Genomic DNA, 15468 nt, shown 5'->3' with positions numbered 1-15468 from the left:
ACACCCAATCAGAAAAAAAAAAAAAATACAAAAAAATGAGGACAGTGTAAGGAGCCTCTGGGTCAACTGCAAGTGTACCAATATGTGCATCATGGGGGTGCTGGAAGGAGAAAAAAGAAAGTAAGAAATTGGAAACCTAATTGGAAAAATAATGACAGAAAACTTCCTTAATTTAGTGAAGGAAACAGACATACAAGTCCAGGAAGCACAGAGAGTCCCAAACAAGATGAACCCAAAGAGGCCCACACCACGACACATCATCATCAAAATGCAAAAGGTTAAAGACAACGAGAGAATCTTTTTGTTTTTCTTTTAATCCTCACCCAAGGACATTTTTGCATTTATCTTCAGGTAGAGCAGGAGGGAAGGGGGAGGAAGAGAGAGAGAGAAACATTGACGTGAGTGAGACAATCGATTTGCTGCCACCCACACAACCCCAATCAGAGTCGGGGACAAACTGCAACCTAGGTACAGGCCCTTAGCGGGAACCAAACCTGGGACTCTCTAGTCTGCGGGCCGAAACTCTAACCGCTGAGCCAAACCGGCCAGGGTACAACGAGAGAATCTTAAAAGCAACAAGAGAAAAACAGTTAGTTACCTACAAGGGAGCTCCCATAAGACTCAGCTGATTTCTCAAGAGAAACTTTGCAGACCAGAAGGGAGTGGCAAGAAATATTCAAAGTGATGAAAAGCCAGGACCTGCAACCAAGGTTACTCTATCCTGCAAAACTATCATTTAGAATTGATGGACATACAAAGAGCTTCTCAGACAAGAAAAAGCTAAAGGAGTTCATCACCACCGAACCAGTATTATATAAAATGTTGATGGGTCAAGCGGGGAAGGAGGAGGAGGGAGAGAAGGAGGAAAAAATATGAACAATAGAATGGCAATAAATACATATCTATCAACAACAGAATCTACAAACAAAATTCACACGCAGAACAGAAACAGACTCATAGATACAGAGAACTTTTTGTTGGTTGCCAGATGGGAGCGGGGCGGGGGGGAATAGGTGGAAAAGGTGAAGGGATTAAGTACAAATTGGTTGTTAGACTGAGGAACATCAAAAGGAAGGGGAGTGGGAAGAATAAACCAAAGAACTTCTATGCATAACCAATGCACACAGACAACAGTGTGGGGAAGGCAGGAGGGGCTCAGGAGTGGGGAGGAGGGGGCCAATGGGGGGGGGGAAGGAGGGATATCTGTAATAGATTCAACAATAAAAATAAGTTGAAAAACAAAAATAAATTTTAAAAAATGTTTTAAAAAGAACTTCCCAAATAAGAAAAAACTAAGAGATTTCATCACCACCAAACAAGTATGACAAGAATTGTTAAGGGGACTTCAAAAAGAAAAAAAAGATAAAAAGTATTATAATAAAAGGGCAATAACTACCTATCAATAATTACTTTAAATGTAAATGCATTCAATGCTCTAATCAAAAGATATAGAGTGGCTGAATGTATAAGAAAACAAGACCCTTACATATGTTGAATACAGGAGACTCACTTGAGATTGAAAGACACACACCGACTAAAAGTAAAGGGGCAGGAAAAGATTTTTAATGTAAATGGTAACAAAAAAAAAATCTGGGTTAACAATACTTATACCAGACAAAATGGACTTTTTTTCTTCTTTACTAATTTTATAGAGAGTGGAAAAATCGATGAGAGAGAACACTGATTGGCTGCCTCATGCATGTCCCCCAGTGGGGATTTGGCCCACAACCTGGGCATGTGTCCTGACCAGCATCAAACCAGCGACCTCTTGGTGCATGGGTCAAAGCTTAACCTCTGAGCCACACCGGCCGGGCCAAAATGGACTTTAAAACAAAGGCTGTAACAAGAGACAAAGAAGGACCTAGCAATTCTACTTCTGAGTATATAGGCAAAGAAACCCAAAACACTAATTTGGAAAGATATATGCACCCCCTATGTTCATTGCAGCATTATTTTTAATAGCCAAGATATGGAAGCAACCTAAGTGCCCATCAACAGATGAAGGGATAAAGAAGAAGTGGTACACATATACAGTGGAATATTATTTGGCCATTAAAAAGAATGAAATCTTGCCATGTGCAACAACATAATAGACCTAGAGGGTTTTATACTAAGTGAAATAAATCTGACAAAGACAAAGACAAATATCTTCTTATTTCACTTATATGTGGAGTTTAAAACAAACAAACAAAAAAACAGAAACACTGATAAATACAGGAACACTTTGAAGGTTGCCAGATGGGAGTGGGGTTGGGAGGATGGGTGAAAAGGTAAAGGAATTAATAGGTACACATTCATAGTCACAGGGATGTAAAGTATAGCATAAGGAATAGGCAACGGTATTGTGATAATTATGTATGGAGCCAGATAGGTACTAGACTTATCAGGCTGATCACTTTGTAAGTTATACAAATGTCTAGTCACTATATTATACATCTGAAACTAATATAATATTAAATGTCAACTGTAATTGAAAAATTAAAAAATTATTTTTAAGAAGTCTAAGTCACTGTGAATAAGTGAATATTTGAAAACTAAAGTAAGTAATCTACATGTTTATAGCCTGCATGATAGTCTTACCTCTTCAGTATCTGGGTGAAGGCCATGTTCATAAGCAATACCTGGATCAGGGAGTTAAGGCAGCAGGTCTGTCCAATGTTGTGTAAACCTACTGGGCCTATAAGGAGAAGAGAAAAATCACTGAGGATGTGGTGTGGCCTAGTGATTTCACAGAATTCATATGTTCTCTAGAATCTACTTAAGGACATGAGATATTCCTAGAAAGTACACTCAGAGGCACAAAGAATTCACTAGGGAGCTTGCAAAATAACCGGGAAGAAGAAATAAAGCATGAACTCTGACAATTAAAATAGCAATAAAAGTTTTAATAGTCCATTAGGAAAGAGAGATGTCACAAGAAACTGTATTACTCATTGTCAAATGTGTAGTACAAGCCTCGGTTGTATGAGCAAAGGAAAGGTGAGAAACATTGCAGAACGTGTACCTGGGAGAATTATGAGTTCCTAACAGAGCTGAGTCAGAATGGGCATTTATGGGGCTCAGGGACAAGAGTGATTTCAGATTCTGGTGGAAAGGCCCTGGCCCACCATGTGGTTAGAGAAATCAGAAAGTTTCAGGGGAAATCCACGAATCTAAACTGCCTCCAGAGTCTGGAAGCCTAAAGGAACAAATGAGGTGAGAAAACCATAAGATAGAATTTCTCTGACCCACTTGTAACCAACCTCTCCTTTCCGAACCCAGCCTTGGCCTCCACAGACCCCACAAGGTGAGTAATTTAAGAGGGAGCAAGGCCCTGGCTGGGTGGCTAGATTGGTTGGAGCATCGTCCCCAATTGCCAAAATGTTTCGGGTTCGATTCCCAGTCAGGGCAATACCTAACTTGCATGTTCAATTCCCAGTCGGGGTGAATAGAGGAGGGAGGCAACCAATCAATCTCTCTCTCTCTCTCTCTCTCTCTCTCTCTCTCTCAATCAGTGAAAGCATATCTATTGGTGTGGATTTAAAAAAAATAATAATCCTCAATATTCCTGGGGAAACAGCTTTGGTGTGCACGAGATAGGGCTATAAGAACAAAGAAGTCCTTGCCCAGCCGGTGTGGCTCAGTGGTTGGGCGTCCACCCATGCACTGAGAGGTCGCTGGTTCGATTCCCAGTCAGGGCACATGCTCACTTTGTAGGCCAAATCCCCAGTGCAGGGCATGCAGGAGGCTGCCAATTAATGTTCTCTTTCATCGATGTTCCTATCTCTCTCTCCCTCTCACTTCCTCTTTCTCTAAAAATCAATAAAGAAAAAATTTAAGAAAAAAACAAACAAACAAACACAAACGCCCAGGGGTAGCAGGTAGCCACAGATTTGCGCTCCTGAATCAGCAGAAGCACTCGCCTCTAGACATACTTGCACACAGGTACAACAGTACAGGCGGAACTGACACTAACAGCTGCCGGACGCCCAGCACCTGTCTAAAGCACTTTCCACAGGTTACCTCATTCATTACTCCCAACAACCGTGTGCACTCAGCACTGTGATTGCTCCCATCTAAGATGCAGAAATGAGGCCCAGGGATAGGGCGTCATTACCCACAAAGCTCTGCTGCTTCAGAGTTTAGCAAGTAAACAAAATGTGTCTACGCAGTCTGAAAGAAAAAGATGGGAGGGAGGTAATGACCCTGAGGGCAGTCCCAGGCACTGAGGTGTTTGGGTAGCAGCTCCCTCTTCTTCTTCATGTTGCTGTTGTCTTGCTTCTTCTCAACAGGGTCTGCAGAGAAATGCTGAGACTCAGCCAGGACCGGTGGGCAAATTTCCTCAGGAACCCAGACACCTTGCCCATTAGTGACCACTCCAAAATCCCCAGGCTGCGGCTGGCCGGTCTTCAGCACCGCATGACCTCACTTCCTGGAAGAGCTCTCGTGAGTCAGCTCTGGTGGGACTTCTGTGAAAACACACCACAGGCAGTTAAGGGTAAGAGAAGGGGAAAGTGCATGCACGTGACAGTTCTGCTTCCAATGAGCCAAGTCTGGGAGATAAGTGTATGGAAAGACACAAAGCTCTAGGGCCCCAAAAGAGAACGAGGCGCCCTGGCCGGTTTGGCTCAGCAGTTAGTGTGTCGGCCTGTGGTCTGGAGAGACCGGGGTTCGGTTCCCGCTAAGGGCATGTACCTCAGCTGCAGTTTGTCCCCGGCCCTGGTTGGTCGTGCGGGTGGCAGCCACTCAATGTGTCCCTTTCACGTCGATGTTTCTCTCTCTCTCGCTCTCTCATCTTCCTCACTCTCCCTCCCACTCTATCTGAACAAAAAATGGAAAAATGTCCTCGGGTGAGGATTAAAAAAAAAAAAGAGAGAGAATGAGGCTACACACCCATCTCCTTGTCCCTTTTAACTTTGACTTCCATATTACTACCCCCAGCCTCTTACTGTTTAACCTCGCCCCAAACCCCTTGTTCCAGGAAACCAAAGCTTATCGGGAAGCAGTCTCCTGAAACCCCCACTCAAACCTAAACAGCTGCTCTTGGAAACACCCCAGCCCCCACCAATCAAGGATGACTGCGACTCCTCGCTGGGCAACCCCCCACCCCAGCCCTAAGTTTAAAACCCTTAGTCTGTATGAACCCTGCTGCGCTCACTTGGAGGCAGCCCAGCAGGTATTTCCCTCAGTAAACCTGCACTTCCCGGTTACTCAGCTCCCGTTCCTACATAATGGTGCCCAAACCCGGGAGGAGCTGGGTAGCCTGGACGATCCCCAGCACAGACCACCCTTACTACCTGGGAAGCAGTGGGCTGCAGAAGCTCGCCCAGGCTAACTCCCAGATTCTGGGTGGACTGTGGTTTGGGTGGATTGGCCGGCTCCAACCCATCCCGGACTCTCTCCTACCTGCGGAACCAGGAGGTAGGGAATTTCTTACTCCCCTTTCTCGTGGACCTTCCAAATTTTAGGCCCCTGCCCTCTCTCTTTCTCACACTCTTTCTCTCCTTTATTCTCCCTTATTTTTTCACCTGCACACGGTTTCAATTTTGACACATCCCTATCTGCCAAGTGGCCCTATCTCACTCTCGCCTCGAAATCTAGGGACCCAGTCGGGTCTCTCACTACTCGGACATTCAAGTCGGGGTGACAACTCCTTCTTGATCTGTCCTTCCTGCAGGCTTGTCCTCCCGAGGCCTTGATGGAGACGGGGACACCCTCTCCTGTCATTGCCTCTCTATGAAATGGGGTCGTCTCAATCTAAACCGCCTCGCTCAAGCCCCCTTGGCTGTCTACTGAAAAATCTAAACAACCTCGGCCTCCCCGATTTGAGGCCCCGCAAACTCGTACTCCTCTGCAATATGGCCTGGCCTCAATATAAACTCAACAATAACTCTCAACGGCCAGAAAATGGCACTTTTGACTTCAATATTCTAATAGACTTAGATCATTTCTGCCACCAGACAAGCAAGGCCTCAGGAACTCCTGCGTGCAGGCTTTCTTTCTCCACTCTCACCCTTCCCTTTGCTCTGCCTGCTCCACCCACCAAGTCCTTCCTGCCCGATCCCCAATCCCCCTCTTTTCTACCGATTCTTTTGACCCTCAAGACCACTCGGCCACACCTTTTTCTCCTCTTCCTCCCCCTCCGCCTGCCCCATACTCCTCCTGCCCCAGATACACCCCCTTGTCCGGTTGCCGCTCCACCTCTGCCTTATCTGATGCCTCTTCTCCACCAGACACGCCTTCCTCCGCATCTCCCCCCTTTCTCCGCCCACGTAAACCTCCCCAGACTGGTTTATATCTGCTCTGGGAAGCAGCTGGCACCGAGGGAATTGTGTGTGTAGCCATCCCCTTCTCCCTCTCTGACTCAGCCCAAATTGAATGCCGCCTTGGCTCCTTCTCCTCTGATCCCGACACCTACATCAGGGAGTTCCGATACCTCAGTCAATCGTATGATCTTCCCTGGCACGGTCTTTCTATCATCCTACTTCCTCCCTCTCTGCACACGATAGGGGGGGGGTGTGGGCGACGGCCCAGCAAGTAGCAGATGAGGCACATGCCCGGGACAATAACCTCCCTCTAGGGGGAGAAGCAGTTCCCCCCAATGACCCAAATAGGATTATCAAATTGGCCATGCTAATCATAGGGATCGTGACTGTCTTATAGACTACCTTCTTCAGGCCTTAGAAAAACTAGCCAATAAGGCCGTCAATTATGACAAAATCAAAGAAACCGTTCAAAGGCCCCAAGAAAATCCGGAAGAATTCCTAGAATGACTCTCCCAGGCCTTTCGTAGATACACTGTCATGGACCCCACCTCCCCAGCGGGGACCACCCTCCTACACTCCTTTTTCATCTCCCAATCTGCCCCTGACATTAGACGCAAACTCAAAAAACTTGAGGACGGGCCGAGGCACCTCGGAGAGAGCTCTTACATACTGTCTTTAAGGTCTGTAACAACCGGGGGGGAAACGGAGAGGGAAGAGCAGCAGAAAAGACAACAGGAGAACTACCTTGTGCTGGCGAAGGCCCCTCAAGGGAACACTGGTCCGAGGGGCCGAGGCTCTAGGGGACAACCTCCTCAGTCAAATCCTCCTGGTCCCTGCTTCAAATGCAAACAAATGGGCCACTGGGCGAGACAGTGCCCAAAACCTCGGGCCTTGCCCACACTGTCACCCTGAGGGCCGCTGGGGAATTGATTGCCCCGAGCGCCAAAGGTCATTCGGATAGACTGCCCCACCTAGGACAGTAACAGACTTTCTGGGACTGGCGGCAGAGGACTGAGGAGGCCCTGGGACACCGGCCCCAGTACACGTCACCAACAGTGAGCCCAGGGTAAACCTGCGCATAGCAGGTAAGGAAACCTCCTTCCTCATAGACACTGGGGCCATCTTCTCCACCCTCCCAGGATTTAATGGCTCTTCTCAAACCTTTTTAGCCTCAGGACTCCTAATCCCCACTAACTCCCCCTACAACACTCCAATCCTCCCTGTCATCAAACCAAATGGCACCTACCGACTCGTACAGGAGCTGCGCTCTATTAACTCAGCCATCCTCCTCATCACCCCAGTAGTACCCAACCCATATACTACTCTCTCTACCATCCCCACGAACACCTCCCACTTCACTGTCCTGGACCTCAAAGATGCCATTCCCCTACATCCAGATTGCCAGAATCTTTTCCCTTTCACTTGGACTGACCCGGACACCCTGTGTTCCCAGCAGCTAACATGGACAGTCCCACCTCAGGGACTCCGGGACAGCCCCCACTTTTTCGGCCAGGCCCTAGCAGATCTTAACAAGCTCACCCTCCCCACAGCACCATCATCCAGTATGTCTGTGGTCTCCTCCTTTGCAGCCCGTCTTTGGAGGCCTCGCAGTCAGATACCACCCAGCTTCTCAACTTCCCTGGCCGGTTAGGCCACCGGGTATCTCCTTCCAAAGTACAGCTCTCTACCCCAAGTCACATACCTAGGAGTACAACTGACCCCGGGGAAAAAGGCTATCACCACTGATAGAAAACATGTCTTTGCCTCTATACCGACTCCCTCAACCAAAGAGGAGCTCCTTTCTTTCCTGGGAATCGCAGGCTTCCTCCGGTCATGGATTCCTAACTACAGCCTCCTAGCAAAGCCCCTGTATGAGGCAACCAGAGGAGAGCTCTCGGAACCACCAGACCCCAGACTCCCTGTACAAACACATTTTACTAAACTCAAATAGGCCCTCCTTCGGGCACTGGCCCTACATCTCCCAGACTTAAACTCAGATTTCATACTTTATGTTACTGAACAGCAAGGACTCGCCCTTGGGGTCCTTGGACAACAAAAGGGACCACCCTTTGCGCTGGTAGCCTACCTCTCAAAACAACTGGATCCAACATGCAAGGGGTGGGCACCCTGCCTCAGGGCCTTAGCGGCTGCGGCCCTCCTGGCCCTTGAGAGCAAAAAACTTACCTTTGGTCAGAGGGTGCTCATTAGAGCCCCACACAACCTTCAAGACCTACTGTCTCACAAGGCCCTAACCCACTTATCACCCTCCCGTTTACAACAAATCCACATCATTTTCATTGAAAACCCTGAACGTACCTTTCAGCCATGCTCCAGCCTAAACCCTGCCACGCTCCTACCGACTTCCTCCTCACCCCCACTCATTGCTGCATCGAAACGCTCACACATTTTTCCAACCCCTTTCCCCACCTCACCTCTACCCCCTCCCTGCTCCGGACCTCACCCTATTTATAGATGGAAGTTCCCTTAGAACGTCACGAGGATCTACCCGAGCAGGTTATGCCATCACCACTGGGCAACACTCTATTCTCGAGGCTCAATCGTTACCGTGAGGACGACCTCCCAGCAGGCCGAGTTAATTGCCCTCACAAGGGCTCTAACTCTGTCTTCGGGCAAAACAGTCAACATATACACTGACTCAAAATACTGCTACCACATCCTACATTCGGCTGCAGCTGTTTGGCAGGAGCAGGGCTTTCTCACAACCAAAGGAGACCCCCTTCAAAACCATTCTTACATACAAAACCTACTTCAGGCAGCCCTCTTACCAAAACAAGTAGCCATCATCCACTGTCGAGGACAGCAGAAATACACCTCCCCTATATCCACGGGAAATAACATAGCAGACCGAGTGGTGAAGAAAATAGCCACTCGGCCCCCAGGACCCCACATTTATTTCCTGACTCTCATACTCCATCATACTCCACCACGGAAAAGGCCGCTACTCTTCCTTGCCTCGGAAGGATGGTTGGTACATACTAGAAAACAAACTCCGACTCCCACAGTCTCAGGCAGAGGACATTCTACAATCCATACCTAATTCTTTCCACACTGGGTACCAACCCCTACTCCTTTACATCTCCACCTTCCTCACAGGAAATGTCCTCCCAACAATACTCGAGAAAATACCCTCCTCCTGCCAGACCTGCACCCCTTGCACCCCTCAAGGGGGAATTCATCCCAAGTCATTCCCCGCCCACCAAACCCGGGGACAACTGCCAGCACAAAATTGGCAAATAGACTTTGCCCACATGCCCAAACACAAGGGGCTCAGATACATTCTCACTCTAGTGGACACCTTCTCCGGCTGGATTGAGGCATTTCCCTAACCGTGAGGATGTGAGCCAGGTTGCCACGGTCCTCACCGAACACATCCTTCCTCGGTTCAGCCTCCCTTCAACACTGCAACCAGACAATGGACCAGACTCCACCTCTCACATCACCCTTCACTCTCAACTCATCTAGGACTTAAATGGCAGCTACACATATCTTACCATCCCCAGTCCTCAGGCAAAGTAGAGCAGGCTCATCAAATTCTCAAACACCACCTCACCAAACTCAATCTTGAGCTCCACCCTCCCTGGCCTCGGCTCCTCCCCCAGCTCTGATGAGAATCGTGCCATGCCAAGGAAACCCCTCAACCTAAGCCCCTCTGAAATAATGTACGGAAGGCCTTTGTCCTAGCCTCCAGTCCTCTAACTAACCCGACCCTGCCATCGGAGATTACTTCCCAGCATTGGCTTATATGAGGTCCAATTTACACTCAGAGGTAAATAAACTCCTACCTCAACCTTTTCCTGCCACCAAGGTTCACCTCACCCTCCTGCCAGGAGATCAGGTGTATAAACGAACCCGGGAAAAACCCTCTGCAGCCGGTCTGGACCGGCCCACACACAGTCCTCTCCACTCCCACGGCGGTCAACTGAAGGGACTCTCACTGGGCACATCTCCCAGGAATTAAACCGTACACTCCACAGAGTCCTAAAAATTATTTCTCCACTCCCACAGGTCCCCTATCCCTCAAATTTCCTCATGTCCACCGATTGCAGAAAAACACGATCAGACTCTCTTGTGAGACTCGCTCAAGACAACACACTCTCTCGCAGCTCACGCTATAACCAACACTCAACTAGCAATGCACAGCCTCTGCTCGCAAGATCTTTTATTTCCTCACTCGGATTGTGGAAGACATCGCCGGGTCCAGACCCCGCGGTCCGGAAGCAGAACTCCTCACCTGGATCCAGGAGCTCACCTGGCAAGGAGCCTTTCAGGAACCCGAGCCCTTTGAAACGGACTTTTCTTCTTCTCTCCTTCTCTGTCTACTCGCCCAGAGGATCTTTCCTTCTCTCTCACCCTACACAGACCACTTTCTCCCTCAGGCTCCGGGCCTGAGCCGCACGTCTGGAGATTCCTTCTCAGTGTCTTCTCTACTGGCCTCCCTCCCGAATAATTGCTTCCACAGACTGCCCCTTGACAGGTTGTCCGATGGCTCGTAAACTCATCGCACACCAATCCCACCTTACAAGCTATACAGGGATGAGGCTCTGTGCTCCTACAACAATCTCGAGGACTGTCTTGCCACACCTCACCACCTCTGCCCCTTGCACAGTGTCATCTTTCTACTGGGGAGACACAATTATATTTACCAAAACAGATACCGAAATAACTCACCGCGAATACACTACCTCCACTGCCCCCTGGGTCCTCAGCATCGGAGATCCCTGGGACTCTAAATGGCACAAAGGCCTAAACGGAATACTTACAAGAGGATTCTCTAAATACTATATGTCCATCGGCCGGAAGTGGGTGCAGCAAAGGACGATGGTCCAAAAACTGGAAGACCTCACCCACAAAATCTTAACCCAAGAAACTTCCTTAACTAAATACCTTTCCAGCAAACAGACCCCCTTTGCATGGCTAGATTTAATAAGAAAAGGAGTCCTGCCCTGGCCAGTTTGGCTCAGCGGTTAGAGCGTTGGCCTGCGGTCTGGAGAGACCCGGGTTCGGTTCCCGCTAAGGGCACGTACCTCGGTTGCAGTTTGTCCCCGGCCCTGGTTGGTTGTGCGGGTGGCAGCCACTCGATGTGTCCCTTTCACATCGATGTTTCTCTTTCTCTCTCATCTTCCTCGCTCTCCCTCCCACTCTATCTGAACAAAAAATGGAAAAATGTCCTCGGGTGAGGATAAAAAAAAAATAAGAAAAGGAGCCCTAATTCTAAACCTAACCCAAGACGTCGAGCCCTCTCAATGCTCTCTCTGTGCCTTCCTAGACCAACCACCGATGGCCGCAGTCCCACTCTCATATCCCTTAACACTTCTAAAACCCGCCTGCCTCCTCATTCTCCCTAGACCACGTGCCCTTTTACACCCCAAATAGCACCTGTAATCTATGCTACTATAAGGACATCTCCCACCCGACATGCAATCAAACTCATAAAATTACCTCTGACTTTACAAGTCCTCGGGGAACTTTCTTTTGGTGTAACCACACTCTAACCAACCACATCGACGCCACCTCTCCGGGCCATGTGTCCCGCAATCCTCGCCCCACAGCTTCTATGTTACACTGAGGATGAGGTAGCTGGAATCCTTCAATCTCCCCGCCAGAAGCGGGCTATTTTCCTCCCATTTCTTGTGGGCCTCACCTTTTTCATCTCAGTAGCACCCCTAGGAATTGAGGGGACCGGACTCGGACACAGCCTTAAAATGACCGAACAAATCCAGGCTGATTTAGAACGAGGTTTCGAGAACTCAGCAGCCTCGCTAGCCTCCCTACAACGACAACTCACCTCCCTAGCAGAAGTTGCCCTCCAAAACCGACGGGCCCTGGACCTCCTCACCGCTGAGAAAGGAGGTACCTGCCTTTTCCTCCAAGAAAAATGCTGCTACTATATCAACGAATCAGGTATAGTAGAGGAAAATATTAACTCTCTCCGAAAATTACAGGAGAGGCTCGGTAACCGCAGACATGAGGAACCCTCACCTCTAAGCCAATGGTGGTCTAATCCCTTTTAACATAATTGCCCTGCTCATCAGCCCATTGATAATTATCTGTCTCCTCCTCTTGCTTCTTCCCTGTTTCCTAAAATTTTTGCAAACATGGGTTACTGAACACACCAGGGTAGCCCACCACCAACTCCTACTCCAAACTTACACCCCTCTAACCCAGGGTGACCCCCCAGGAAAAGCAACCCACAGGGAGATCAGCAGGAAGTAGCCACAGAAGAACACTCTTGCCCGAGAGGCCCTCCCTGGGGGTCAACCCAAAATTTCGATCAACACAAACTTTTTTAACCTTCCAACTTATACTAAGAGTCGGGAAATGTTAACGTTAACTTCCATATTACTACCCCCAGCCTCTTATTGTTTAACCTCTCCCCAAGCCCCTTGTTCCAGGAAAGCAAAGCTTATCGCTCCGGCCAGGCGGAGCAGTATCCTGAACCCCCACCCAAACCTAAACAGCACTGGACGAGAAGAACAACTCTCGGAAAGACCCCAGCCCCGACCAATCAAGGACAACCGAGACTCCTCGGCTGGCTGGGCAACCCTCCACCCCAGCCCTACGTTTAAAACCCTTGGTCTGTACCAACGCCTGCTGCTCTCTATCGTGGAGGCAGCCCAGCAGGTATTTCCCTCAATAAACCTGCACTTCCTGGTGACTCAGCTCCATCCCGTTCTTACAGTCCCAGGTCTCCATTCTTAATTCATCAGAGTGCACTGACCTATTTTCCCCCACCCCCACCTCCAAGGTTCTCTATTCTGGCAAATGGTACAATATTCACCAAGGGGTGCAGACCAGGACTAGTGTCCCCTTGCTCCTCCTTCCCAGGGCCAAAGAACACTTGCGTGTTTGTCTGTCAGTTCTGCCGAAAGGCTGCTCCCAAGCACCCCCTTGCTTCCATAGCCTCAGCTTCCTGGTGCTGACAACAGTGCAAACAAGAGCCACTTTAAAATGCAGCTGGAGCTGCCCCAGCAGAGGAATGACCTTGTAGACCTTATGCTTCAAACCCTCAGATGTTAAAAGAGGGCAAAATAACCTTTGAACTGGGCCTAAAGCAACAGCGTATCTCAAAGACTTGTTTGCAAAGATAACAAGAAAGAAGTATTGTCTGAGGGACTGATGACTACCAGATGGAAATTTAAATGTTTAGAATTAGTCTCTAGGTTAGCCTGTCTGCACCAACAGAACTGCTTTCCCTTCCCTTTCTCATGTTACCCCTTGCCTAGAACATTAATCGGGTTTTCCCCTGAATCAGCGCTTCCTGAAGAGCTGTTCTTTAATCTTAAACAAATGTTTGATGCCTCTCACTTTGCCTCTTATTTTTAGGCTAACACTGGAAAGCTGCCCTGGTTCCTCGGGCAGGCCTGGGTGTTGTCTCTGCTCCCAGGCACTTTGCACACGGAGCTATTAAAATACTTGGTTCATTATATTCTAATGTGGGAAGAGCTGTCTCCCCTGGGAGTGACTGAGTTCACCATTCAGACTCCAGCGGGAGAGACACCATTCCCCAGGCTGAGGGGAGTGTAGGTGGTTAACAGCTCCCAACTGAGTCTCAAGGAATCGACCTCAGCGAGAAAAGCTGGCCCAGTCCCTATTTAGTGACCAGACAAGGAGCGGATATAAAGGCCTTAACGCCTTGCCTCAAGGTAAAATAGCTCTGAAGCATGGGTCATCCAGCCCCGAGCTCCCCTTAAGATCTGCTGAGGCCCCTGTTGCCATTGTCTGGCAGGTCACCTCATCCCTCTTCCCATCCCTGCTCTGCTCCCCCTCTCAGTTGTCATTTCTAAGGGCACTCTCCAGTGAACCTCCTGACTGCACATCTTAGACAGAGTCTTGGTGTCTAAACTGACATCCAACTGTGAGCACTGCGTTTTGTTTTTTTTTTGTTTGTTTGTTTGTTGTTGTTTTTTTAATCCTCATCCGAGGACATTTTTCCATTTTTTTGTATACAGACAGAGTGGGAGGGAGAGAGAGGAAGAGAGAGAGAGGGAAACATCGATGTGAAAGGGACACATCGAGTGGCTGCCACCCGCACAACCAACCAGGGCCGGGGACAAACTGCAACCGAGGTACGTGCCCTTAGCGGGAACCGAACCTGGGTCTCTCCGGACCGCAGGCGGACGCTCTAACCGCTGAGCCAAACCGGCCAGGGCGAGCACTGCGTTTTTTAACTGCTCCCATTATACCTTGCACAGAGTATTGTGGGCAACGAATGAGTGAATGAATAAGGTCTTAATAGGGAACACAATAATTGTATCTAAATAACTAAAAGGCTATCATGTACAAGAGACATAATTAGACTTATTGCGTTAGGGGCGTGGAGTGGGAGGATCAAACTATACTTAATGTGTGAAAACTACAAGAAATAGATTTCATTTCAAAACAAATAAGACCTTTCTCATAGCCAGCTCAAATAGCAGAAATGTGTCCCTCATGAAGGTGTTTAACCAGAGGCTGCTAGCCCAGCCCTTGAAGGAAAGTGAGTATAGAAAGAAATTGAACAGCTGAGGGCTGGGGCGGGAGGGGTACAAGATGAGAAGTAAGATCTTTGCCCTGGCCAGTGTGGTTCAGCAGTTAGAGCGGTTAGAGCATCGGCCTGCCGTCCAGAGAGACCCAGGTTCGGTTCCCACTAAGGGCATGTACCTCGGGTGCAGTATGTCCCTGGCCCTGGTTGGGTCATGTGGGTGGCAGCCACTCGACGTGTCCCTTTCACATCGATGTTTCTCTCTTGCTCTTCCTCTCTCTCCTTCCCGCCCTGTCTGAACAAAAAATGGAAAAATGTCCTTGAGTAAGGATAAAAAAAAAAATTAGAGGAGTAAGATCTTTCATTCTCTTCCAAACCTGAAGCCTGTGATTGATTCTTCCATCTTGATATTCATTTTCATTCAAACAGAAGCATTTAAATGTGTCCCACTTAAGTTCATATTGTGAAGAATTAGCATAGCAGCTGGAAAGACAAATCACTGCTGATCCTGGAAAAAACAGTCACCTTACACACATACAACACCCCCTCCCAACAAAAAATTTTTTTTAAATCTTTTAATATTGTCATTTTTCTTTTCTTTAATTTTTAATTAAATGTATTGCAGTGACATTGGTTATAAGATTATAGAGGTTTCAAGAGCACACTTTTATGATAGAGGATCTGCATATTGCATTGTGTGCCCAACACAAGTCAGATCATCTTCCATCACTTTATATTTGA

General features: G+C 48.3%; 1 protein-coding gene across 2 annotated transcripts in view; it reads right to left on the bottom strand.

Moving 5' to 3' along the window:
- The window catches only part of USP18 (ubiquitin specific peptidase 18), a 55681-nt gene extending 40753 nt beyond the window's left edge, over positions 1–14928 (bottom strand). For both annotated transcript variants that reach the window (XM_036252317.1, XM_036252318.1), the window contains exons 1-3: positions 14907–14928; positions 4185–4448; positions 2581–2677 (exon numbers count right to left, since the gene is read on the bottom strand). In XM_036252317.1, the coding sequence (XP_036108210.1) occupies positions 2581–2677; positions 4185–4242 (155 nt within the window). In that variant the 5' untranslated portion in view covers positions 4243–4448; positions 14907–14928. The remainder of the gene's footprint in view (positions 1–2580; positions 2678–4184; positions 4449–14906) is intronic.
- Positions 14929–15468: the final 540 nt, after the last annotated feature.

This window comes from Molossus molossus, unplaced genomic scaffold, assembly GCF_014108415.1.
Source record: "Molossus molossus isolate mMolMol1 unplaced genomic scaffold, mMolMol1.p scaffold_m16_p_10, whole genome shotgun sequence".
Lineage (NCBI taxonomy): Eukaryota > Metazoa > Chordata > Mammalia > Chiroptera > Molossidae > Molossus > Molossus molossus.
Note: the sequence above shows the minus strand (reverse complement) of the source record. Positions and strands in the feature narration are given on the sequence as shown.